The sequence below is a fragment of the Zootoca vivipara genome, chromosome 14 (assembly GCF_963506605.1).
Source record: "Zootoca vivipara chromosome 14, rZooViv1.1, whole genome shotgun sequence".
NCBI lineage: Eukaryota > Metazoa > Chordata > Lepidosauria > Squamata > Lacertidae > Zootoca > Zootoca vivipara.
Window position 1 is genome coordinate 35313705 of NC_083289.1, and position 27022 is coordinate 35340726.

Sequence of the window (27022 nt, forward strand, 5' to 3'; positions counted from 1 at the left end):
GAGGCCATGATCTTGGTTTTTTTGATGTTGAGCTTCAGACCATATTTTGCGCTCTCCTCTTTCACCCTCATTAAAAGGTTCTTTAATTCCTCCTCACTTTCTGCCATCAAGGTTGTTTTTTGAGGGGGGTACAATTGTACTTTTCCAATCCATGTGGTTCCCCCAAACCTGCTACCACCTCTCTGGTCTGGGTGCTGCTGTTTTGACTGTGCTTCAGTGGGGGGCAATGAATTTGCTCTTAGGATGTAGTACACTCTCTGAAGCAAATGGAAATGGAGGGTGGGGTGGGATTTGTTGTAGGCCTTGCTTGAGCATCGTTTACTAGCCCTCCCTACCTCTTTATCCTTTTCACCCCTTCTGTAAAGTGCTCCTGGTTTTGTTGGGCAAGCACTCCCATTATCTCTGACCATTGGGTGTGCTGGCTGGAGCTGCTGAATTTGCTAAACATCCAAAGGGGTCACAGTTTCCCCATCCCTGCTGTAAAAAAAAAAGAAAGCTTGCAATTCTGCATTATTAAAAGAACTGCCTGTCTAGAAAGCCTTACCTCCAGCAATCACAACCTGTTTACTATTGTACTTGGAAATCAGATTTAAGGAGAAAGCATTCCTTTAAAACGCCCACACAAACCTGAGCAGTGCAGCCTCTCTTTAAAAACTGAGCACTGCCCTTGTTTTTAATCTATTTTCCCATTTATATCCCCCCACCCCACCCCCAAAATAAAACTACATGAAGACCATTTTACAAACAGTTCAGGTTTTTGAAATATATGCTTTCAAGAAACAATTGCATTAGTTTTGTCTCTCCTGCAAAGAAAAATACTGTAGTTCAGTGTGACCCCAGATTCAACTTTTAAAAGCACTTCTTTGAAATTGGTCCCATACACTCCCTGCCTATCCCTCCACTGTTTTTCCTAGGAGGTCAGCATGAACAACAAGGATCATCCAGCAAATGCAGACAGTGAAGGCTCTCAAACTCTATTGCTGAGATTTTCCCCATATAAGCACACACATGTAGCCCAGCTGTTCTCTGTAAAATGGAGACACTCGGCTGGCAAATGTTCCACTTGCTGCCTTTGTTCCATCTTTTCTGACAAGAACTTTGCAAAACAAAACCCTTTTTCTTTTTTATAAAAAGGTAAAACAGTGGGAGACAGGAGTGCCTGGCGTGCTCTGGTCCATGGGGTCACGAAGAGTCGGACACGACTAAACGACTAAACAACAACAACAAAACACTGAGAAGCAAAATGGTGTTTGCAGATCTAATTTAATCTGTAGAGGGGTAAACCACATCTGGGGAACTTGCGGCCCTCTAGATTTTGTTGGGCTCCATCTCCCATCACCCCCACCATCGGCCATGTTGGCTGGGGCTGCTAGGAGTTGGAGTCCAATGGCAGCTGGCTAGTCACAACTGGTCTAAACTGCGCTGTTGGAACAGCGGAGGCGCCTTTGGTCCTGCAGTTTATCACTTGATGAGCACCATGCTCAAGTTGAAAAGCCGTGTAGGAACTTCATGGCAGCCACCATCAGTTCAAAGGGCTGATAGGAAAGGCTCGTATCCGACTGATTCCCTGGAGAGTTGCTGCCAATCACTCAACAATCCTGGGCTGGATGGACACACAGCCTGACAACAGCTTCCCCATGTTCCTATGAACGCATGTGAGTGACCTAAACCTGCAAATCCAATTTGGCATCAGAAGCAGGGCTGAGTCTGCCTTTATTGCAAACTAGTGATCTTTAGAGGCAAACGTGTTTCTGGAAAGTCTCATGTGGCTGGAGAAACCATTTAGGCAGCATCTGTCCACAAAGCACTAAATTGCAGCTTGGGGAATGCATGGCCCTCCAGCTGTCATTTAGCTAGAACTTTCATCATCTTTGACCACTTACCATATTGGCTGGAACTGATGGAAGCTGGGGGGGGGGGTCTCAAAAGCAGCTGGAGGGCACGTGACTCCCCATTCCTGAGTTACACCTCTGCAAGTGCATTTGATGTGATCCCTGATAGCCTTGGACAGAGGTCTGAAACCTGTGGTCCTCCAGGTGTTGCTGAGTTGGAGCTCTCTCATATCCCAGACCATCGGCCATGCGGATGGGAGGCCCATGAACAACTGGAGGGCCAGAGGTTCCCTGCCAGAATGACAAACGAAAAATGGAACTAGGGCTTCATGGCAGGAAGCGAAGACGAGAGAGGAATAAACGGGGAAAACTTGGAATAGGTCACATTTTTGTGGTACAAAAAAGATCTGTAAATACTAGAGTTTGCACAAACCGTGCATTTCTGGATGAGCCCTACTCCCTTATCTAACATCAGCCTGATAAGCAGAATTTCACCAGTGAAGCTTTTCTTAGCAGAGAAAAGGTGGGAAAGAAAGAAAGAACATCACCTGCTTAAATTTTTGCACCAGCGAAACCGACATAGTAGTAGGGCTTATTTAAAAAATAAACGGGCATCCAGCTGTAAAGAGCACACTACTGTTGTTTATCGCAGGTGACTACATGCAAACAGCCTATTTAACTTCATCCGAGGGCGCTCAAATTTTCAACTCTTAAGTCATTCGGAAGCCACGTTTCCTTCCTGGAATGTAAGGCTATAATTAGAGAGCCTGCCTATTACAAAGGGTGGTCACTGGAAATATCTGATTCATCATCGTCTTGTCCATTTTTTACCCAGGAATGGGGAAACCCATGATGTTGGACTACAACCCCCCACATAAGACCCAGTCTGCATAACCAGTGGTCAAGGCTAATGGAAGTTGAGGTCTAATAGGTTCCAGATTAGAAAAGGCTACAGCAAGTCATCTTTCAGACGAGGGGTAGGTGACATTGTCCAAACATCTGGAGGGCATCACGACTCCCATCAGCCCTAGCCAGCATTGTCAGTGGGCAGGGATCATGGGAATTGTCGTTCAAAACATTGGGAAGTCCACTAGCAGACCACCACCTGCCTTCTCCTTAATTCTGTGCTGTGATCCAATGAGAGACTGGGATGGTCCCACCATCACTAGCCCCAGATTCCCCAAATGTTGTCGACAAGTCCTGCTTCTTCGTACCCCATCGCAGGAGTAATGGCAAGAAGGCCAAGGAGGAGCCACCAAGCAGATCTGCTAACCCAGGAACGTGGAGATGAAAACGCTGGTATCCAGATTCAAGGTAGCATGCCACCATCGGTCTGGGAAGTACAGGACCTGTAGAGAAGGCAAGAGGAGGGGGAGAGAACAAAGTGAGGACTAAAGGCTTGAAACACCACGCCTTGCTAAAGTCCCTATTGTCACACACCCCTGCCGTGAGAGGTTTCAGGGGATTTTGCTATCACGTTTAGCTCCCTTGCAATGAAAAAGCACTGGAGACTTAAAGGACGCAAAAGTGGAAGCAAGCAAGCAAGCAGTCCGACATGAAGCAGATCTCCTAAAGAACAATCCAGGTCAACCTTCCAATTTCAGAGCAGGTGACAGCAGTGGGCCCATGACACCTGACCAAAGATGCCACACAAGCTCGTGGCAGGCTAGCTAGCATTGCAGCGATTCGTGTAGATATGCACCAGGCAGGATTTCTGCCTGAAATTCTGGAGAAACACGGCCAGTCAGTGCAGGCAATACTGAGCAAGATGGACCAAGAGTTTGATTTGGGTCCTAGAATAATGTAGGCAAGTGCCAGAACTTTGGAAATGGGGCCACAGCCATGACTCACCTCTCCAGGGTGGATGGTGCACTCGAGAGGCCTCTCCCATGACGGCAGAAAGGGGTATGTATCCAACAACCAAGACAGTGTTGTTCTGTTGGGATGGAACTCGGGCATTTTCTCTGGAGGATACAGAAACCAACGCTACGGAGACAGAGAGAAGGGCTTAGCTGGTAGGAACAGTAAAAGGGATGGAACCTGTGGCCACCCAGATGCTGGGTGAACAGGCTCTTGAAGAGCATCCAGTCCTGTTGACCTCCTAACCACCACACCCACACCCACACCTGATGTCTCAAATAAGACCACCTAGCAGGTGCAGGCTGACCACCTGCATGAAAAGGTGGGCAATCACGGCCCCTCTCATTGCTCCAGCCAAGGCACTTACTTTCCTGCCGAAGATCACCTCTGAGTAACCTGGGCCGTGCCAATGGAACGGGACTCCAGAGCCAGGGCCTGAAAATGACCGGAGAAGAAAGAAAAGCGTTGGTTTCTGTATCCTCCAGAGAAAATGCCGGAGTTCCACCCCAACAGAACAACACTGTCTTGGTTGTTGGATACATACCCCACCCCAAGGAGCATCGCCATCAAGACATAGATCATAGAATTGTAGACTTGGAAGGCACCCTGCCAGATACGGCCCAAAGGCCTCATTTACCTGGCCCGCAGCAACCCCCGCCGCTCGCTCTTACCGGCGCGGCGCAGCTGCCCACGTCCGGGTTGCAAGAGCACCGGAAATAGCTTGCACACATGTGCAAGCATCATTTCTGGCGCACTTCCAGGTCAGAGGAGGCCATGTGCATGCACACAAGCTATTTCTGGTGTTCCTGCAACCCGGAAGTGCGCCAGAAATAGCGTGTGCGCACGTGTATGGGTGCATGTCCCCGCGCGCTCCCCCACCTTCCAGCCTGCCGTGCAATCGGCGCTGCAGGCACCGGCCTGAAGGCTGGTAAGTTTGGAGACCCCTGGGTTAAACTAACCCCTTTCCAGCCCTAGAAGGAGTGCAGGGAACGCTCGTGCTACACACTGCAGCTGACGCACTAACATGTCACGACATACAGTTTGGAAAGCTCTGATCTAGTCCAACTCCCTGTAATGCAGGAATATGCAGCTGTCCTTTATGGGGATCGAACTTGCAACCTTGGCATTATCAGCACCATGCTCTAACCAACTAAGTTATCCAGGCTGACTCATGGTACCAAATGGCTGGGCTGCTTATAGACTATATTTCTGATTGGCAGTGTGGTGCAGCGATTGGAGTGTTGCATTAGGGCCCTGGAGACATGGGTTCAAATCCATGCTCCACCATGAAGTTTGCCGAGTGGCCTTGGGCCAGTCACTAGCTTTCAGCCCATTGTTATTAGTTAATTCATTACCTGCCCATCTCCCTACAGTCCCAGGTTGGGTTGCAGCAATTAAAACACAACATTAAAAGATCTGCCTCCCAGAGTTGTGACGACAAAATGAGTGGTGGGGTGGAGAACACTGTACACCTTGTGCTCCTTGGAGGAAAGGGGGGTATAAATGAAGGAACGACATATCTTGCTTTTCTTCCACTACGAAACTCAAGGACTTGCCTCCAACCTGGGCTGAGTAGGATCCAGGTGTTCAGACCATTCCCTTGTCTCAGATGAAGGCTGATGGGAGCAAATGCCACGGGAATAATCTTGATGCTCCCATTATCAGACTTGGATAACATGTTTTGTTCTTGTTTTCTTCTTTACACCATAAGGTTTCGATATAGGAAGGTAGAGTTCTCCTTTAGCCAGGCACAGTCTAGGGCCCACTTTCTCCAGCACTGGAGAGTGTACCCACTGGAAGGCTACACAGCTGCAACTGCTGAGTTTTGCTCCACCGCTATGGCCTTGAGCAAATCCTGCAGCCGTCTCTCTGCACAGGCGGCAAGATAATCAATTCACTGGCACCTTTCCCTCAGAAAGGCAGCGCCCAGAATCCCATGCCCATTAAAAGAAAAGCGAGCAAAAAGCCTTCAAGGACACATTCCACAGCCAGGCAAAAAAAAATTCAGGGAGAGTGCAAAGTAGGGTCGGTGAGAGGAATGTCCTGGAGAGAAGGAGCATAACCTGGAAAGAGTCCCAAGGGCCAGATAGAGAGTGTTGGAGGGCCACATTTGGCCCCGAGGCCTGAGTTTCCCTATCCCTATGGAAGACCGCTAAAGAAATAATTCAAGGGTCAAGGCCTGGGGTCTGCCTTGAAACCAGCTGAAATTCACAGAAAGGAAAACCCCAATAGAGCCCGAGAGGCAGTGTGGTGTAGTGGTTAGAGTGTTGGACTAGGAGCTGGGAGGCCAGGGTTCAAATCCCCACTCAGCCATGAAACCCGGTGAGCTTGGGCCAGGCACTGCCTCTCAGCCTAGCCTACCTCGCAGGGTTGTTGTGAGGATAAAATGGAGAGGGAGGAGAAACACATATGCCACCTTGACCTGCTTGGAAGAAAAGTGGTGTATAAATAAAATAAAAACAGAGCAATTGAGGCAAAATATCGACATGAGCAGGCTCGGGGTGAGGATCAGACCCCTTCAAAACACACATTGGATAACAATTCCCAAGTGCCGGTTGCCTTTCCATCCCTTTGATGCCCCAGGGACTGACCTGCAATCCCAAAACTGTATGCTCCAGTGGTGCCTGGGATCCGGAACGGTGGCGGGGTGTACTTCTGGAAGAGAGGGCCCCACTCCGTGAAGTTGTTGTCACCAAAGAAGTAGAGGGTTTCTGCAAGGAGGAGAGAAAGCACAACCGTAGACCTTTACATAACAGAAAAGGCATCCTGCAATCAATTTTGGGTCCTGTTCAGAAAGCAAACTGTTGGATTTTCATGACGGTGGGCCATGTTCAGTCACTTGAGCCGGGCTGAGGAGAGAACCTTAGCCTTCCTGCTGCGCCAGCAGCAAGTGGAGCCCTGCTGTCTCAACAGCAAAAAGGTGGCACTGCCAGTGGCGCGGAGAGGAGAGGGGGAAGCAAGGAATCGGCCACTGAATACGACCAGGGACTGCGTGGCAGGATGTAGGCCAAGCTCAGCTCTTGAGGCTGGGCTTAAAGCAGGGGAAGCTATTCTAGAGCAAGGTTGCATCTATTAATCCTGTGGTTGACAAGGGAAAAGTCGGCATGGGCAAGGTGGCTGGCTTGGGTGCAAAATGGGTTTGTGCAGCATCAGGAAAAACTAAGGGCAGCAGACAGACAGGGCAGCTAGGATTCATTGAGGGGCAGTATTAGCTCAAGGAGGCTGAGGCAGAGCAAGGAGGCTGCTCCAACTCTCCTGTGACATCTGAGCTGTCCCTATATTCTCCCCTTAGCCTCCAAGAACAAAACAGTACAGAAGACCATAGGAAGAGCCTGCTGGATCAGACCAATGGCCCATCTAGTTCAGCATCCTTGTCTCACAGTGGCCAACCTGTGGCTTATGGGAACGCCCCAGAGCACTCTCCCCTCCTGCAATTTCCAGCAACTGGTATTCAGAAGTGGAGGCAGAGCTGAGCCACCATGGCTAGTAGCCACGAATCTGCCCAATCCTCTTTTAAAGCCATCCAAGTTGCTGGCCCTCAGTGCCTCCTATGGGGACGAGTTCCGTAGTTTCACTAGGCACTGCGTGAGCAAGTACTTCTGATCATCTGTCCCGAATCTTCCAGCACTCAGCTTCATTGGATGGTCCCGAGTTCTAGTGTTGCGGAAAGCCCCACTCACCGCTCCCCAAAGAGGTCTGGTCCTGCGGCTCCAGCAATTGATCCACATACTCCTGGAAGGGCAGGTCAACTGCAAAAAGGAAGTCGGTGATGCTGAATGCAGGCAATGGATGGGCATGCACCTCCCTCAAAGAGCTGTCCTCCTTGGCACGAGACCAGAGATGGAGGAGACCTGTGGCCCTCCAGGTGTTTCTGAAAGCAACTATCACCTCTAAACACTGGACCTGCTGGCTGGGGTCCGACAACATCCAGAGAGCCACAGGTTCCCCACCTATGAACTACTGGCCATTTTCCTTTTTTTGTTTTGTTTTGTTTTTTTGTTTTTAAATTTTATTGCAAAGATAACACATCGTTAAAATACATTATTTGTAAAAAAGAAAAGCATAAGAAATAAAGAAAGCAAAACATAACAAAACATGCATTAAGAAGCAATCCTCAAGTATTTGAAAGAATATCAAAGAAAAAATACAGAAATATTTAAAGTTACTTTTAAACAAAAAATAAATTCCAGTCTGAACAAGTACTTCCACCGCCTTCCACACAGTCGTTAACATTTCCTTCACTGAAATTCCTGTCTTTCCTTATATTTCCGCATATCTGGTATATGTACTATATATAGTACATATACCATTTTCCGTTCACAGTGGAGCAACTGGCCTTCTGCAGGTCCACAGGCTGCAGCTTCAGAGCCAGTTTGTTGTAGTGGCGAGTGTCAGAATAGGACCTGGGAGACCAGAGTTCAAATCCCCGCACAGCCAGGAAACGTATTTGGTGACTTGGGCCAATCACTCCTTCCCAGCCTAACCTCCCCAAGAAGGTTGTTGTGAAGATCACTAGAGAAGGGGAAGACCACGTAGGCCACCTTGAGCTCCTTGGGAAGAAAGGTGGTTTATCTAAATGTAATTACAAATAAACCATTCCTTAAGTCCGGCAGCAGTTTCAGGCTCCAAGCAGAATTTCCGGTACTACTGTAAAACTAACTCCAGGCCAGTGCTGGTGGCTTGATTCAACTGAAACAGAGGGAGGCTGGAAAAAGGTATGTTTGGTGGCTGGGCGAGGTTGGAGGTCAGCTGCTAATTCCTGTCCTCTTTACTTCATTATAGCTCCTTCCCTTCATATCATACCAGGAAAATGACTAGAACGGACTGTAAACAGGTTCTGGTTCAGTTGCCTTCACTCTTAAGGGGAACAATTGTACTGTATAGCTTTAACCAATTTTCATTTCCACTGTAACTGTGTTCCTTACACAGTGAATAGCGATTTACGTAATTAAGTGGCAGAGAAATGTCTTAAATAAGCAGCGCTTTTTTAAAAGGTTCTTGAAGAAGGTCCATTCACCCTTTCACAGCCTCAATATATATTTTAAAGCCCTTGAAAAACTGCTTCAGACGTGGAAAAGTGTGAAGAAGCTGCAGGAAAGGCCAGAAAGGATATTGGGTCACGGACCACAAAAAGTTTCCTTCTCTGCTGCCAATCCTCCTAGTAATTTCAAATAGCTTTCTTTAATCGAATTGCAAATATTATTTTTATGATTGCTTTTATATGCAGCCGTGGAAAAGCAAACATTCAGCCTGGTGCACGCCTATATATCCAACCCTATTATCACATTTGTTTGTAAGGGGTCCACAACCTTTGGGGGCATGTGGGAAATTTAGAAATCTAAGGCCAATCTAATAGTAAGGAATTTGGAAAAATAATAATCATTGTCATTGCAATTGTCCTCACCGCTATGGAGTCTCTCACCTCTCTCATTTTGTGCTGCCAGCCACTTTTATCAATATATGAATACTGGCACCTCTCTCTCTCTTTTTTTTAACCAAAGAGCCGTACAGTGGTACCTCGACAACAGAACGCTTCGACTTCCAAAGGTTTCAACTTCCGAAGTCGACAACGCCGGAAGTCTTTTCACCGCGCGCGCGTTCTGCGCCTGCGCAAAGCGGTGCATGCGGTCGGCACATGTGCAGAAGCACGAAATCGCGCTTCGTGCATGCACATAAGCAGTGCTTTGACAACCGAAGACCTCGACTTACGAAGACGGCCGCGGAACGGATTGTCTTTGTAAGTCGAGGAACCCATGTAATGGTAAATAGGACTACTATTAATAATAATAATAATAATAATAATAATAATAATAATAATAATAATAATAATATAAAAATCAAGTAAGAACAGCGTCCATTATAATGAGAGTGCCAGATTTGGGCCAAGCTGTACTGCTCCAGCCCAGCCCACTCTGGTTCCTTCCAGAAAGCATCTTGGCCACACCTGCCCTCACCTTTGTGGTAAGAATAGGTGTTGGCGGTGCTAAGACGGACAGGGCGGTCCCCAAACCTGGTCAGCAATTTGTCCTTGGTACATTGGGCCTGGAACTCCTGTAGGTAACAGAAGGAGATAAGAGTAGAATCAGAGTTGGAAGGAATCTCGAAAGATCCCAGATTCAAATCCTGCATCTCCAGGTACCATTGGGGGAAAACTCCTCTCTGAAAACTTGGACAGCTGCTGACAGTTAACATTGACAGTGCTGAGCTAGATGGACCGATGATCTACTTTGCCATAATAAGGCAACTGCCTGTGTTCTTAAAGGAAAGGGCCACAGCTCAGTAGCACAGCATCTGTTTGCTTTGCATGCAGAAGATCTTAGGTTCAATCCCCGGGGATCACCGGGTGCAGGACTGGGAGAGACACAGGCCTGAGAACTTGGAGATCCAGCTTATGAAATTGAGCCGGCACCAAGTCTTCTTTCTAATGCTTAACCCGAATGCGCAGTTGTGGGGACACTCACCGAGTTGTCTGTTATTCCTTGGAGTATAACTGGCCGAGAGAAGGCATACCTAAGAAGCAAATAAGACAGGTAAAGCTGTTGTATGCAAAGGCAGATCTAGGGGAAAGTGACCATTGCGATTTCACTGGGTACAGAGCTTTTGGTGTGCTGCAGGGGGCACCACAACTATGACATCCAACAGAAGGCAAGAGACGGGGGTGGGGTGGCTTGCCACATTTTGGCACTGCACAGGTGCCACTGAAATTTGAGACACCCATGTCAGCCACTGTTTTATATACGGTAACAGGCAGCTCTTAATTTTGTTTCATTTATGCATCGCTGCCTATAAAACATCTCAAAGTGATTAAAAAACAATTGCCTATATTAAAACATTTTCATGTCAAATGGGAAGGCCTGCAGCTTCTTTGCATGCAAGATTTCACAGGGTCAATCCCAATGGCATCTCCAGGGAGGGCTAGAAATGCCCCCTGCTTGAAACCCAGCACAGCCACTGCCAGCCAGTGTAGACAATATGGAGCTGGATGAACCAATGAAACTGACTCTATGTACAGATGCAGGTGGGGATGAAATCCTCCACTTTAAAGGAGAAAAAGATTTTTGAAGAGGCACCATAAAGACAAGAAAGACACGTCTGTCATTATTCTTGGCTGGAATTCAATCAATTACTGTACATGCAAATTCATGTTTTGAGCGAATATAGCTGCTTGGGAGGTCTTGTGGAACAGACCCGAGAAAGTTCAGTCTTTTTGAGATAAGCAAAGTGATGAGGAAATGTACTGGAAAGTATGGCATAACACTCGCTTATCTGGCTTATCACCAAACAGATCAGAATGAATTCTAATTAAAGAGCCAACATCCTCTAATCTCCCGGCAAACAAATCAGGACGAATGCTCAGCCAACACGTCATTCTGGAAGTTCCCCAAGATTCAACACTATATTTCTAATAGGAACAGGGAACCTGTGGCACCTCAGAAGCTGCCCAGGGAATAAAGCAGGGTATTGTGTGGGTAACTCAGTGGGTCTTACTTCTGAGTAAGGACTGTGCTGCTCATAAGGTCACCTGTGATAACCTTGTGTATATGTGGAAAAGGATGGAAACCCTCCAAGTCTGGATAGCCAGGCATTTTAAGGTTTTTGCCCTGCCAACCTTGAAATTATTAGTCTAAGAATAGGCGATTCCTTTTAGGAGTTATAAACTTCTTTTTAGAAGATTGTTTTGCACTGTTCCTTCTCTCTTTTTTTAAATTATTTGTGTTACTATTGATATGTTTGCTGCCCTGGCTCCTTTGAAGGAAGGTGCAGGTATAATGAAGATGATGATCTCACACACCTCTCCCTCCCTCCCTCCCTGCCCAAGAATGGCGACCCCCCCCCCAGCCCCCAGATGATAACCAAAAGAGGTAAGCAGAAAAAATGCCCCTGCCACTTACTGTTCAATGAACTGGGAGTAGGTCAGTGTGGCATCCCTCCTCTCCACGGTACAGCTGTCTTCTTCCATTAACACAGAGCGGCTGCTTGTCAACCTGAGAGGAGAAGGGGTGGAGAAAGGCAGTTCTTAAAATACAGGATATTTTTCATATCCATTTATAGCAGGGGTGAGGAGCCTTTTTTACAGCTGAGGGCCTCATTCTCTCAAGGGTAAGCTTTCTGGGGGCAGGATGTTGTTATTAGATTTTTGTTATTATTGTTGTTATTACTGTTGTTGTTATTAGATTTTTTTAAAAAATAATAATTGTGTGCCACCCTTCATCCAAAGATCTCAGGGTGGTTCATAGTATAAAAATACAGAGCCCCCCCCACCCACAAAGTACATAATAAAAACCAAGAACAGAAACAAAACAAAACAAAAACCTCCCCTCCCACAAACATATTTAAAAGGACACAGAGTGTTAAGCAGCCAAAGGCCTGGTTGAAGAGTAAAGTTTTCACCTGGTGCCTAAAGATGTATCATAAAGGCACCAGGTGAGCCTCCCTGGGGAGAGCATTCCACAAATGGGGAGCCACTGCAGAAAAGGCCATTTCTCGTGTTGCCAGACCTCTTGTGGAGGAGGGTCCAGGTCTCCTTATGCTGGGGTGGGGGCAAGGCCAAACCAATGAAGGGTGGAGACACTCCCCATTCCCCTCCGACACCCCCTATTCTCTAACACCCCTATTCTCACTTCCCCTCTCTCTGACTCCCCCTGAATGAATCAGACCCGAGCACTTGAAAACCAGCTCCAGCTCATTCATTTGTTTCCACATTTTACAGGTCCTGCTTTCACAGTTCTCAAAGCTATTAACACAGCAACAACAAGGTCATGCTAAAGCGATCACAAATAAAGTGCAACAAATAAAGACAGGGCCCTAAAGCGGGGAAAGGAGACTGTGCAACAATGAATGAATTAAACAAACAAACAGACAGACAGACAAACAAACAAACAAACAAACAGGCCATTGGTTGAAATTGAGGCAAAAATGTGATACAGGAGGAAGGGAGCCTTTCAAAATGTGAGATCATGCATGAAGGGATTATATACGAGGGAGAAACTACCCAATTCTCACTGGTCCATTTTTTGACTGTGTACCTACTCACCAGCCTCCATCAGTGTCCAGCATTGCTAAATATCCAGGCAGAAGGAAAATCATCAAGAAGGGGAAAAGCAAAAAGCGCTGGCCCCTGGGTCCCATTTGCTCCAAAATCCTACACCTCTGTCATTCCAAGCAGTGGTCCTTTGCAGGTTGAGGTTGCAGTGGGAGAACCTTGAGAGGAACCTCCTTCAAGAAAAATGCTTTAAGTCCAGGTGCTCAGCTGCATCTAGAAGATGGTAAGAGTGCGGGGAGCAGATTATACACAAGAAAAGATCCAGGTTCAAATCTACACTCAGCTGCAAAACTTGCTATAAGGAAGACCATAAGGAAGGCGGGCCCTCTCGGCTGCTACTGTACCACAAGGGGTGGTTGATAAGATTGGACACACGAAGACTGTTACATGAGAATTGGCCACCTCAGAGGGTCATTCCAAAATACTCATCCAAGCAACCCTGGCTGCTTCAGTACACTGCTTAACGCCTTTCCTTTGCCCATAACCAGGGGGATTCAAAATGATGCAAAATTATAAAGTGCATGTAAGTGCATTACATTTTCATGCCCATGCCAGAGCGTTCAGATTGTGATAGTGTGTGTGTGTGTATGTGTCCTACTTTACAAAGGACAGCCCTCTGCTGAAGGGCTGTCTGCCTGGTCCTATTGCAGCTGAAAGGTTTTAAAAAAACAAAACACCACCACCAGAAGTAAGAGCAGGGTGGAGGGCTTGAATTTGTCCATCCCCAGACAGCAGGCACGCAACTGACATGGCCAGTCTCCCCCCACTATGGCGAGATGTGTTTTATTTCTGGTTTAAATTACAGCAATTATTTCTAAATTTGCATCTACAGTACTTGCAAATTGTAGGCAAATCTGTATCCTCGTTTGCCCCCGCGCAACTCCCGGCGCTTCATTTCCTCTTTCTTAGAGACACGTAAGCGGTCGCCTCTCTCCTACCTGCACCCCCCCCCCCACCGGCTCGGCCCACCTGCGTCTCCATACCTCCCGCTTTACCTCGTATTCCTTTTACCGCGCCGAGCGCTCGTGCCTTGGGAGATCTTGCCAAGCCCCTTGCAAAGGACCACCCTTCCTCGCCCCTTTGGATTCTGGGAATTGTAGTCCGTACGTTGCAGCCACTCCGGGAAACGGGAGTCCTCACCGTGAGAACCTCTCAACTTTCCAGCCAGGTAACACCCAACATTATTTCTCGCGACGCTGGCCGCTTTCCAAGTTGGAAATGTGCGAACAATAATTAATAATCCCGGCCGTAGCGGCGCAGGAAAGACGGACGGACTACATTACCCAGCAGGCACAGAGGGCACAGGGTTAAGCCAAAGGGAGCCCCCCCCCCCGCGAAAGAATGTCGAAAGTCGGCTGTTTTGTTATTGGATACAAGGGCTAAGACTACATCACCCACAAAGCATTGCAGCTGAAACGCGCACCCTTTCTTCTCTCGATGCACATGACTTTCCCCTCTGTTCTCTTACCAGAGAGGGTGGCGTTGTATGGAAGAGAACGTAGCATCCGAAATCCAGAGACATACAGTATTCTTTGCCCTGCTGGAGAGCTCGTCATGTTAGAATGTGCCACGACTGGAAAGCCCAAAGTCACGTTGCCTCAATGTGGGATTGTTTTTCCTAGTGCACATTTTCTGATAATTCGTGATTCAAATAAAAAATGCCTTCAACTGTGTTGGTCCATTAGGGGGAGAAATCCAAACGCTGAGGAAGTATAATCAAATAGTTTTTGGTACAAATATACATGATAAATGTACATGTAAATGTAAATATACATGTTTGTGAGGACTGTAAAGTGAGGTCAGAGGGAAAGGAAGCACAGAAAGGTACAGGTGGTGACAATTGCCTTATTAACAGGTTAGACTACTGCAACACATTGTACATGGGGCTGCCTTTGAGGGTGGCTTGGAAACAACAGCTGGTGCAGAACACAGCAGCTAGGCTGTTAATGGGGACAAAACATGAATGCTTAACTCTGGTTCTGGTCTGACTGCACTCTCCACCAATTTGTTTCTGGTCTCAATTAAAAATGCTGGTATTGACTTTTAGAGCCGTATATGGTTCAGAACACCTATAACCAAAGAGCTGCTTTTCTTTATATGAATCCATGTGGACCTTGAAATTGTCATATGATGCCTTTTTTTTTGCATGCTTCCTCCAAGGGAGGTCTGGAGGGTAGCGATGATAGAACAAACCATTTTTGTAGTAGATCCCCACCCCTAGCAAATGCTCTCCCCAGGGAGGCTGTGTCATTTTGGTAGCAAAGACAAAGACACCCCCCCCCCCCGCAGTGGACATTCGGGTACCCGTGGCTGGATACTTACACATTTTTATTCTGTATTTTATTCTTTTTGTAGGTCACTTTGAGGCTTTTCATTGTGGCAAGCAATTAAAAAATGCAATAAACCTAAGCAAACCATTCTCACCCAAAATATTTGATAGCACAATCCTTAATCAGTAACTCATTTAGCGCATGTAGCATGATAGTGTACACAGCCTTCATCTTTAAAGCACATTTTCCCCCTCAAAGAATTATGGACCCTGTAGTTTGTTAAGGGGTTCTTGGGAATTGTAACACTGTGAGATATAAACTACGGAGCCCTGAATTATTTGAGGAAAGAATGTGCCTTGAGTGTGCTTTAAAGGGATACCGTAGTGGGCAGGTAGCTGTAGTCCTTCAGCCCACAAGTGATAACACTGAACCTCTTGAAGTACTGCAATTCAAAGGCTTCACAGTCTTCAAAGGAACTTTGAAGTTCCTTTTCCCAGTAATGGTTACCTTCAGATCAGCTGCAGTCCTGGGAGACTAAAATGTTCCCCCACTGGCTTTAGTAGGGCCAAACAAAAAGTCGCAACACAGAAGTGAGCAAGCTTTCAAGTTTCAAAAAAGTCTTCCTCGGTTAAGATATATTACACAAAGCCAAGAGTGTGGGCAGGAGAGAAAAAAGATGTTCCTGGGCATGATGGAAAAGGCCAAGGCTACAATCTGCAACAGCTTTCCAAGGCGGAGCACTCCAGATATTTTAAACTACAATTCCCAACAGCATGAGTCAAATAATGAGTGTGTGCTGTGTCACCTAGAATGTTAACATCTGCAGTTGGAAGACCACTCTGTGCTTGCATTAGTGCTGTTTGAAGAAAAGAGGCAGGAGGAAATAAAGCTGAACTTGCAGAAGGTCTCTTTAGAGAACTAGGTATTACAAGCAGGGCCTGCAGCAAAATGTTGCAGGGCATTCCCACCGTCTAAGTCAAGGATGGTGAAACTGTAGCCCCTTCAGATGTTGATGGACTTCAACTCCTTCATTGCTGACCATGGACCGTGTTGGCTTGAACACTTGCAAGACCACCTATTCCCTATCCTTGCTGAAAGCAGAGAGCTGTTGTTCAGGGGCCCAACCAGCTGAAACACAAGCTCTGTAGTCCTTTCCAGGCCCTGAAGGGAAGGAAATAGGGACCCCCCCCCACTTGTCACAAAAAACCCTTCTCCTGCTGTGCTAAAAGGATCAGCTGAGAAGTGATGCGAAAAACCTATGCATGAAACTAGAGAACCACAGCCAGGCAGAGCAGACATTGCCATACGGTACCCGTGTTTGCTGATCTGTTATTAGATTCTATGGGTGGTAGTCAATGTTAGTCCTACTCAGAGTAGACCCACTGAAAGCCCACTTCTATGCACTGGGCAGGAGGTCTGAAGGGGGGGGGGGAATGGTATATGCACCTGCAAGCTCCCCACTTCATCAGACTTCCTTTCTAATGCGTGGAGGTCTGGAGGTAAGAGTGGAAGGACAGAGGATGAAGATACAGCAGGCAGGGCCAGCACACAGCCCAATTCCACCACCTATTCATGGTGGGGAGGTCACACAGGCTGCAGTAATGCATATTGCTAGGGAAGAGGAGACAGACTGCAGGGCTGCTGTTTCAGCGGCAGATGCACATTCCCTGGAATGTTTTGGCTTAACTATTAGAAACATTCAGTGCTCCATACTTTTTCTGTTTATGAAGATTTTCCTAAGAAATTACACCTCGTGCCAAAATTACTATATTTTGAAATTAAAAAAATAAAATCTGTTAAATGCAACTAGGTAAGCCAAGTGTCTAAAGAAAACTACAGATTGTAACAGGGACATCTTGTGGAATGCCTGTTTTGTTTGGCAAGGTCTGTTACTGCTGTTCTCAATAAGAAATGGAAAATGGGTAGTCTGGCTGAATGGGTTTTATTGGATCAGCTTCTATTGCGGCAGGAATATGCAAGCTTTCTACTTACAAACGGCTCTTCATCTAGCAGAGTGGAGGGTAGGAGCTATATCACTGGATACATATAAAGCAAGACTAACCCACAATCAACGTTTTCCTAGTAGTAGTTTTCCTTGGCATGCTTTTTAACATTTCCAAGTGCCTTGCGACTCCTCCCCTACTACTCTTTTTTGTGCATCAGAGCAATAGCAGCACAAATGGCAAATCCCTCTATCCCCTTCGTGGCTCTTCTCTGAATCCCATCACTGTTCTCAACATCTTTGTTCATATCCTATAGGTCAGCTCTATAACTTCCTAAAGGATAAAAGAATGGGACTGGTTAAGTTCCTGGGCAGGGGAGGGACATATGCCACCAGCTCACCTATAAGGACCAGTCTCACAGCTTAAGGTGGAGGGGGAGAAAAAAGGTGAATCCACCTGTGCATATAGTTCTTGCTAGAGGGCTTTATTAGTCAAGGAGAGCTTTTCACACAGGTAGTGTACTTGTGGATGAGGAGTACTTGACCTCATCTCTCTGAGCTGACCCCACGTAGTTGTCCCGCCTGGCAGCATACTCCCCAACGTTGGGCAGCCCTGGCACCACGCAACAGCTCAGGGCACTGCGGTAGATACTCATGTCGTGGGCGTCGTACCACTCGTCCGTCTTCTCATCATAGCACTCGACGTTGAACGTTGTCGTGAAGCCGTTGAAGCCACCCACCACAAAGAGCAGGTCGTCCACCACTTCGATGCCAAAGTTGCTCCGAGGGTTGAACATGGTTGGGATGGTCCTCCAGGTGTTGGCGATGGGGTTGTAAGCTTCCGCGCTCCGAAGGCGGTTGGCTCCGTCAAATCCGCCCACCTGTGAGGCAGCAAAAAGACAGGGAGTCATTTAGAGGAGGAGGTGGTGGCGGCGGCTTCTTCACACCAAGTCAGACCACTGATCCAGGTAGATCAAGGAGGCACCGTGCAGATGCTGGGCCCAAACTCTCATCAGTTCCATGCAATAGCAGTAGTCAGGGCTGGTGCAGAAGGACATTTTGTTGCCCAAGATGAAGGACAAGATGACACAAGAGGGAAGCTGCCATAGGGGCCAATGACCAGAGAAAAGAGTTGTCATCTGATCAAGTCTTCTGTGCACACTGAAAGCTTGCATAGCACTAGTTTAAATCAACACAAATTGTTCCAGTAGAAGACTTCACTGAGACATTTGACTCCCCACTTCCAATTACACCTCAGCATGGACTCACTAGATGGCCTATATGCAAACTACAATTGTAGCCTTAACTTTACTGTGGGATAAAAGCAAAGACCTGCTGTAGAGGGTTGCTGTATGGATTACCAATGCAGCACTTTAAATGCTTAAGCTGGTGTACAACTGCTTGCAACTATGGTTATTCCATAGGCTACAAGCAATCAGGAGAAGGATCCTAGAGCATCTGCATTGCTTGCAGAAGGCCCCAGGTAACTCCAGGTAGGACTGAGAAGGAACCCTGCCTGAAACCCTGCAGAGTCAGTCAATGTATGCAGTAGTGAGCTGGGCAGTGCAATGGTCTCATTCAGAATAAGACAGCTTCCTGTGTAATCCTTTATATCTGTACTCAGCTATTTGTTTTGACTTCCCCATTTCCTTCCTGGTGCAGCCCAAGCAGTATGAATCAAAGCCCTGACAGGCTGAGGACTTCTGTCTTTTTCACTGTGGCTTGGATTTCTGTGGTTAATTGTTTGGTACATGTTTTGGAATTATAAGTTATCAACAAGAAACTTTAATGGATTTTTTTTTAAAAAAAGACACATAAAAGCAATATGACATGGAGAAGCTGAAATTATTTAGGCAGAGGTCTCAGGTGGCATTTAGTTTTTTTTCTTTTTTAAAGTGGTATATGAGGACTTAAACTGACTAGTCATGTGCCCCTAATACAGGAACATAAGAAATGGCTTTGCCTTGATAAGGAAGGACAGTCACTCTGAACATGCTCAGAAGTTCTCTTCCTTCCATACAACCTGCAGGTTGAAACAGAAAAAGCCCCCCACAACACACACGTGGCAGTGCATGGTAGTGTTGGAGTGTGTGATTTAGGAGCTTGACTCCAACTTCAGTGAGAGACTTTGGAAGCCATAGTTGCAACCCCCAGCATCAAACTGATGTCTGGGAGAGGGTGGAACACTGTGAACTATAGACAGGCCACTGGAGGCCCTGCTTGCGGGTTTCCCTTGCTCTCAGTGTAGCCCCTGATCCCAAAGCCTCCTGAAAACATGCGCTACTACACACAGAGGCCATGAAGAAACACAGGTGATAAGCTGCAACATCTTTCCTAACAATAGGTGTAATATATGGTACAGTGGTGCCTTGCTTGACGAATGCCTCGCACAACAAAAAAACCCGCAAGATGAAAGAGTTTTGCGTTGCGTGAGGCATTCGCAAAACGACAAGGTTTTCTATGACAGCTGATCTTCCTTTGCCAGGGGGGACGGAGCCGAAGCGTGGCGGTGCGGCGGCGGCCCCTGCCTGTCTTCCCCTTGGCTCAGGGAAGACAGGCGGGGGCAAGCAGCGCCCGCCGCGCTTCGGCTCCATCCCCCGGAGCCACCGCACCACTGCGCACAGCCGGCATGGGGCGGGGCTTCGGAGACCGTCCCATGCCAGGGAAGACAGGCGGGAGGCGGCGGCAGGGAGAAACGCTTCTCCCCCCCACCGCCTCACACACAGCCGGCATCGGACGGGGCCAGTCCCCTGGAGCCCATAGGAATGCATTGATTAAGTTTCAATGCATTCCTATGGGAAACCGGGACTCGCTAGACGAATTTTTCATAGGACAAATTGAGTCCTGGGACAAATTAAATTCGTCTAGCGAGGCACCACTGTATTTGGTAACTGTAAAGTATGTGCAGGTACAGGTAATGTCACTAGTTAGTATTAGTGATACCAAGTAAAGTGTTCTTTGTTATTCCGTAATCTCAGAATGTGTGTAGGAAACTTCCTATGTTGGCAACCTCCCACAACAGAACAGAACTTTGGTGTGAGAAGTGGGATGAGGATTCAGCAGAACCACCTGAAAGAATGGCCCAACATTGAGTGTAACTGCATGTACTTAGTGATTACCAAATACTATGTATCTTACAGTAAGGCTGCCCCTGCTGCCATCACCACCAGGACAGGCTGCAGCTTGGAGGTCTTAATGCCAGGCATTGAGACCCCAGTAGCTGCCTGAAGATGCCAGGTGTTAATACCAGGCTGAGATCGCCACACCCCTCAGAAGACCACTAAGCTACAGCATTCTTGCCATTTTGTGCCTATTTACTTCCTTAAATTTATACAGTTCATGAGCAACAGCTTGGCCAGCACTTGGTCTACACCAAACCAAAGGGAGGCAGCATTGTTGCAATGACTTTACCGCCAAAGGGTGCTGCAGGCTTGCCTGCCATTACGGGCACAAAAGGACCCTGGCCTTACTGCGTAGACGTGTTCTCCGTACGCTATCACGCCAATGCCGCTTCGCCTGCTTCTCATGGGTGCGATCAAGCTCCACTGATCAATCTTGGCATCGTACACTTCTGCTGTGAACAGGCACTCATTTCCGTTGAACCCACCACATATATAGACCTTTTTTTAAAAAAAGGAAAGCAAAAAATAGGTTTGTGAAAATATTGCTGAAATAAATTCGGTGCCATTGTAGAAAGAATTGTTGGCCCTGTCCACTTTACACATGTATTGGTTTGATGGCTTTTTAATTGGTATGGTATCCTCCAAAGAACCCTGGGGATTGTAGTTTGGTGAAAGCACTGAGAATTCTCACAGGCTTCCTAGGCCCCCGGGTAAAACTACAGCTCCCGTGATTCCTTGGGAGAAGGAATGACTTGTTAAGTGTGGATTATTAATTTTTTAATCGTGGCCTTCTTCCAAACATCTCAGGGCAATGTACAAGGTACCTCCCTTGTAATTCTTACAACAAGTATGGGTGCTGCACTGCAACTGATGGGGTTCACAGGACGCCTGACCGTGAGATTCACTAGACAAAGCATGTGTGGCTGGCAGTGCTTATTGACATCTTTTTTCAAAAAAGATCTCAAGTGCCATTCCCCCCCCCCCCATTTCATTTCCAGAGAGATGGCTGTTGTACAAAACAATGAAAGTTTTATGGTGTCTGATGAAGTAGGGCTCTAATTCATAACCACTCATGCCATAATACGTTTGTTAGGGTTTAAGATGCCATAAGTTGCCACCATTTATCTTGCTCTGCTCTTCATCTGACAGTGTTCCCAGAGCAGCGACCAATATAAGCAATAAAAAAGTATATCCATCAATAAAATACTGCGAAGCAAGCAATCACAATAATAAGCATTGCAAACAGATACTGAAGGTTTTAAAAATCTAACATAAAATACATGCAGCATTAGAAAGCCTAGACAGATTTTCATCTGGTACCGAAAATAAAATAAAGATGTTTATTACTTCAGTTGACGGAAGAGCAGGGATGATCTCAAAGGCTGGACAGGTTTTGGCACTGGTGCCCTAAGCTATTTAAGGCATAGCTGTCAAGTTTTCCCTTTTCTCCCGAGGAAGCCTATTCAGCATAAGGGAATTTCCCTTAAAAAAAGGAAGAACTTGACAGCTATGATTTAAGGATGTCTAGGTTAAAATCAGAACTTTCCATTCTGAATGGAAACAGTTAATGTAGCTGATTCAAGATTGACATAATATGTTCTACATGAGTGGTCCCAATTAATGAACATACTGCTATATTTTGCACTGAGGTTTCAAAGCATCTTCAAAGGCAACTTCATGTACAGGACATTGCAGTGTTCTAAACAAGAAGTTTCCAGTGTGTGGATAACTGTGGCCAAGCTATCGTCATCCAGGAGGGGTCACAGCTTGTGCACCAGCCTCAGCTGGTAAAATGAATTTCAAGATGTAGAGGCCACTTGGGCCTTTCTAGACAAGGCCAAATCCAGCAACACTCCCCAAACTGCAGTGATCACCACCTCTCAGGTCACATGAACCACCAACTCACAACACCTTCATCTTATCTGAACTGAGGTTCAGTTTATGGATCCCTCATCCCTCCCCACTCTGGTTCATTATCAATCAAAAGCAACTGTTTTGCATTTCCACAGCATTTCCATGTGGATTTGATGAAAAAGAAAAACAGAGCTTGGTGCCATTAACATTTTTGCTATTTTCCCTCTGTCCTCAAACCAGGTTTACGATATCTGTATTGTTGTCATCTTTACAGAAAGGAACAAAGGCTAGAAAAGGGGGGTAGTTTAGAAAGCAGCTCAGGATGGTGAGGGGCCTTGTGGACATCAGTCTAGCCTCGTTTCCTAACCTTCCCTTAATATTTAATTTCTTCTCTTGGAGGCAACCCCCCTAAAGTTTCACATCCAGCCCTGTGACCTGTCAGCCTTAGCAGCTGGTTATATTTTATAAACATTGGCCTATTTCCATTCTCATTACCTTTCCATACAGGGTTGTAGCACTTGCATCACTCCTCTGCTCATGCATGGGGGCTATCAAGGTCCACTGGTTGGTCTCGGGCTCATACCTCTCAGCTGTGTTGAGACGCACATAGCCGTCAAAGCCACCCATGGCATAGATGAAGTTATCAAGGACGGTGACACTAACGTAACAGCGCCGCGAGTGCATGGGTGCAACCTGGTGCCACGTCTTCTTGACGGGCTCAAATCGCTTGACGCTGTTGAAGTAGTCCACACTGTCAAAACCCCCAATGATGTAGACGTAGCCCTTTAAGTAGGCGGCACCATGGTACGCCCGGGGGCTCTCCTGCTGGCACGTGACGTTCACCCAGCGGTCTGCACGGGCGTCATACGTTTCGATGGCATTGGTTGGGCTCCCACCGCTCCAGCCGCCAATGGCAAACAAAATGGCGTACGGCAGACGGGGTCTCGTCAGCGGGTTGGTGAAGTCGGAGCTGGATGGTCCGTTCATGTTGAGATCGTACATGGCTTTCAGGGCGTCGATAACAATGGGCTTGCACTCCTCGCTATCCTTCACATAGTCATGCATTTTGACATTGTTCATAAAATATTCAGCATGCATCAAGGCCAGGCGTACCTACAGAGAGGGGAGTGAAAAGGACTGGTGCTAAATAAGAAGCCCAATAGGGATGAGGCACATTCCTGCCTTGTTATTCTCAAGTTCATGAGACGGGTCTGTTTCCCCACCATCACTCAGCCTGTAAACCTTGGCCACTGTGTTACAGGAGTCTGATTATGAAGTGGTATCCTCTCAGAAAAGTGGAGGAGTATAACTAAAGCTGCACTTAACTGTATAGCAGTGAGATCATGCTATAGGTCTCCATGACATGAAGAAAAACTATGGTATGTCATGCAGAGCTGATGCTATGATTCATAACACCCTAATCAGAACATTCCCCAAATTAGAAGACCAGTTATGAACCCTTTCTTTTTACTGATTAACTGCTGCCACTGGAGGATCCAGAAAGCAGCAATCCTCCTTCTACCAACGAAACAATTTTATTTTATTGCAGTACAGGCATTAGGACAGCAACTGTTTGCTGTTTGTCCATCTGATGTTTTGGGACTCAGAAGCATCTCCAGGACGGGTGAAACCCTGGCTGCCAAGGATTCACTGGACCACCAACAGAAGATTCCACCAGCTGCATTAATTGCAGATTATTAGTTTTGTGATGTTATGTTTCAGTGATACTATATGGCTTATTGTATATTGTTATTGCGCTACTGTATTTAGATTTTGATTTTTGCATGAACTGTGTTGAGAAGTGGGGTGTTGTGCATGTGATGCAGGTGCCCTCCCACTGAGCTACAGCTCTTCCCCCAAATTATGATGCTTGTATCCTTGTGGTCAGCCAGCGGCCCCAACGGGAAGCCCACAAGCAGGACCTGAGTTCAATAGCACTCTCCCCACTTGTGATTCCCAGTGACTGGTAGCAACAGCAGCCTTTCAATAATAAATACATGAATGAAACTCAGGGTGACATAGGTAACAGCCCAAGAGCCTCCTAGAGCAGGCCTATGGCCCATCTAATACAGCATCCTGCTCTTACAGTGGCCAACCAGATGACTATGGGAAGTTTGTAAGCAGAGCCCGAGTGCAACAGCTCCCCCCACTTGTGATTCCCAGCAACTGGCATTCAGGAAGCATACTGCCTCTTGCACCAAAGGTAGTACATAGCCATTATATGAAGCTGGTTGGGAAGTTAGCCAGCACTGTAGATCTGGAGACAGAAGGGGTGGGATTCAACACCACACTATTACAATCGTTCCGTCAGCTCACACAGTTCTGCTTGCCAGATGGAACGATTCCCCCTCTCCTCCCTGTGTGCCATTTTGGGGGTTCTCCCAAACCACCCCCAGAGCTTATGAAGGGAGGCACAGCGGGGAGAAGAGGGGGAAAGCCCTGTAGCACTAATGGGAGTCCTTGCACTGGCTCCTGCTAGCACAAGTATTTAGTTAAATCTGGTCCTAGATTCCTGAAGGACAAGGGATGGATGGACCCCCAAGATATTTAAAAGGGCTAACCTTAGGGAGCAGCACTGCCATGTGCTGCTTTCGGTTTGTGGGGTCGTGGGCAATCCACTTGAGGATGGCCTCGAAGACGGCGTCTTCCTGTTTCACATTGAGTTCGTCCTTTTCAATGATGTCTTTAAACTCATTGACCGAGAGCTCCAGGAATTCAGTAGACGCTTTCACCATCTCCTCAAAGTTGTGCAAGATGAACATATAGGCCGCCTGCCGCAGCTCCGGACAGAAGTAGTACTCTGTGAATTTGCAGATGCCAATACAATTCTCCAGGCACAGCTGGCATTTCATGAAGTCAGAACAAGCCCTGACGATGCCCATCACATTAAACTGGTCAGCAGCCACAAGAAGCCTCTCCACATTGTCCACGGTGATGGGCACTGTCCTTGTGTAGGCGTATTCGATAATGAGTTTCATCATATCTGGGGTTATGCCAGGAATATTATATACTCTCTTCTCTGAGTTGTTCCAGCTACTGGTAAACAGAGCTCTGAAAAAGAACACAACTATTTCTCATTGGTCTTTGTTGCATCTTGGGGTCCTGTTCCTCAAGGAGGTGGTGTTGGGTCCACCGAGATCCTCCAGCTAACCTGCTGAACCTCTATAGCAATCCCCACAACTTTTTGGTGCTCATGACAGCTGCAAGCCTCATATTGCTTCTCAAAGTTGAACAGGAACTGGCACTACTACAGGTGCCATGTAATACCCATTCGGCATTTCTAAGAACTCAATTGTTTAGTGTGGCAGCACCTGCACTTTGGAACTCCCTGCCCAGGCATCCCCAAACTGCGGCCCTCCAGATGTTTTGGCCTACAACTCCCATGATCCCTAGCTAACAGGACCAGTGGTCAGGGATTATGGGAATTGTAGTCCAAAACATCTGGAGGGCCGAAGTTTGGGGATGCCTGTCCCTGACTATTGAGATCAAGCAGACGCCTTCATGGTGCTCGTTTTGGCACCTGCTAAAAACATTCATTTAGACATGCCTACCTAGATGCTCAGAAAGTTGAGGTGATCTGTTACACCTGCCTGACTAGGAATTCAGTGCAAGATTGAGCAACCCTGCCCTAGTTCCTATGAACAGGCAGCACCTGTCTACAACGCTGACACTGTAGCCATACAGATCTTTAGGTCAGACTGCCAATAAATAAATAAAAACAACTAAACAAAATAAAATATTCCGACCAGATTGTCTAATATCAGGTCTGGGGTGCAATAAAAGTTGCAACAGATGGAATTCACATCAAGAGAGATACATCATGGCCTCAACCTGTGGACTTGGTTGCCAGTGTAAACTATTGTTGACAATGACAGCTCTTAAGTCATGCTGGTGCACGGGCAGCTTGTTATTTTAGGACTCTACATAACTCAACTGAAACGTATTCCAGCTCGCACTGGATAACTTCCTTGGGCTAGAAGAGTTGGGTCCTCAGTAGCTACTGGGCTGATAATGTGACAAGATTTTGCTCCTAAGGCAAGAAGTAGTCACTTGACTGTATGAGCAAAATGTCAGAAACCGTTACTCAACAGAGCCAACTAGATATTAAACAAAAAACCCTGTTTGCTCAAATAGCACCATGAGTCTCCCAATACTACAAGTTAGTAATGACTCAGAAGTAGTGTGGGCTCTGTATTTTATCCTAGATGGGCATGAAAAGCCAAGGATGGCTTTTATTCAAGCAAATCCTTGCGATGGAATCCACTGTTCAAACAAATTAGAAACCTAGACAATCTCACCCCCTCCTGTCTTTTCTACTTTATTCCTACCCTGTGGTATTTCGTTAACCTTCTTCTTGACTTATTTGGCTTTGATAAAAGACTCTGCTTCTGAATTATGCTTTTGGATGCCATTTGGCATCACCTTGACTTGAAGACACAACCTGAAACTATTAATTGGTGGAATTATGAGTTAAGAACACACTCATTTACCTTTTAAGACAATTTGATTAAATGTTGCTGTAACAGAGAATGAAAGTTACATTACAATATGGTTCTCTCAACTATTCTGGTAGTTTTTGTTTTACTAATTTTATCATTTAAATGGGAACCTATTCAGTGGTTTTGGCAATATTTGAGTTTAATTGTTCAGTTAAAAGACAGGTGAACAACTGATAAATTTAAACTGCCTGTCAACCTACTAATTAGTGGTTATGACTTCCACACAACTGGAATCAGGGACAGAGAGGGTGAACCAGCAGCCAACCACATCTTTGAAGACAGCAGGAACTCAAGCATCCATTGCTGAATAAAATGAGCCCTTGAATCAAGACATATTCCTGGGAATTTTGCCAGAGAAACCAACTCTTGCCTGTTAGAAGCACTGACCTAAAATAGGAGCTGCAGCTACAGAGGATGTTCTTGTGGGCATTGAACTCGCACCCGTTGACCTTGATGATCACGTCACAGAGCTTCCCTTCCAGTCGAAGTTCGTTGAAGACTGTACAAGCCATCGCACTCATCTTCCTCTCCATGTGGCGGTGGGAGTACCCCGCCGAAGCAGAGGCATCATCCATTTTTTCAAGGTGGGGGGAGGCAGTA

At 46.7% G+C, this 27022-nt stretch overlaps 2 protein-coding genes across 5 annotated transcripts; both read right to left on the reverse strand.

The window, feature by feature from the left end:
- Nucleotides 1–1129: 1129 nt before the first annotated feature.
- JMJD8 (jumonji domain containing 8) lies at nucleotides 1130–14013 on the reverse strand. 4 transcript variants are annotated; one of them, XM_035131953.2, is made up of 10 exons: nucleotides 13731–14006; nucleotides 12727–12948; nucleotides 11585–11677; nucleotides 10154–10202; nucleotides 9647–9743; nucleotides 7373–7441; nucleotides 6284–6403; nucleotides 4060–4127; nucleotides 3684–3818; nucleotides 2956–3181 (listed from the first exon to the last, which is right to left on the reverse strand). In XM_035131953.2, the coding sequence occupies exons 2-10, from the start codon at nucleotides 12819–12821 to the stop codon at nucleotides 3101–3103; spliced, it is 807 nt and encodes a 268-aa protein (XP_034987844.1). In that variant the 5' UTR covers nucleotides 12822–12948; nucleotides 13731–14006; the 3' UTR covers nucleotides 2956–3100. The 4 variants fall into 4 exon arrangements, with proteins under 4 accessions (XP_034987848.1, XP_034987844.1, XP_034987845.1 ...); XM_035131954.2 differs by having other exon boundaries at nucleotides 13719–14006; XM_060283003.1 differs by lacking the exon at nucleotides 13731–14006 and adding an exon at nucleotides 13571–13660.
- A 2918-nt stretch (nucleotides 14014–16931) lies between these two features.
- KLHL10 (kelch like family member 10) lies at nucleotides 16932–27002 on the reverse strand. Its single transcript, XM_035131533.2, has 5 exons — nucleotides 26810–27002; nucleotides 24485–24974; nucleotides 22419–23036; nucleotides 20418–20567; nucleotides 16932–17828 (listed from the first exon to the last, which is right to left on the reverse strand). The coding sequence occupies exons 1-5, from the start codon at nucleotides 26995–26997 to the stop codon at nucleotides 17454–17456; spliced, it is 1821 nt and encodes a 606-aa protein (XP_034987424.1). The 5' UTR covers nucleotides 26998–27002; the 3' UTR covers nucleotides 16932–17453.
- Nucleotides 27003–27022: the final 20 nt, after the last annotated feature.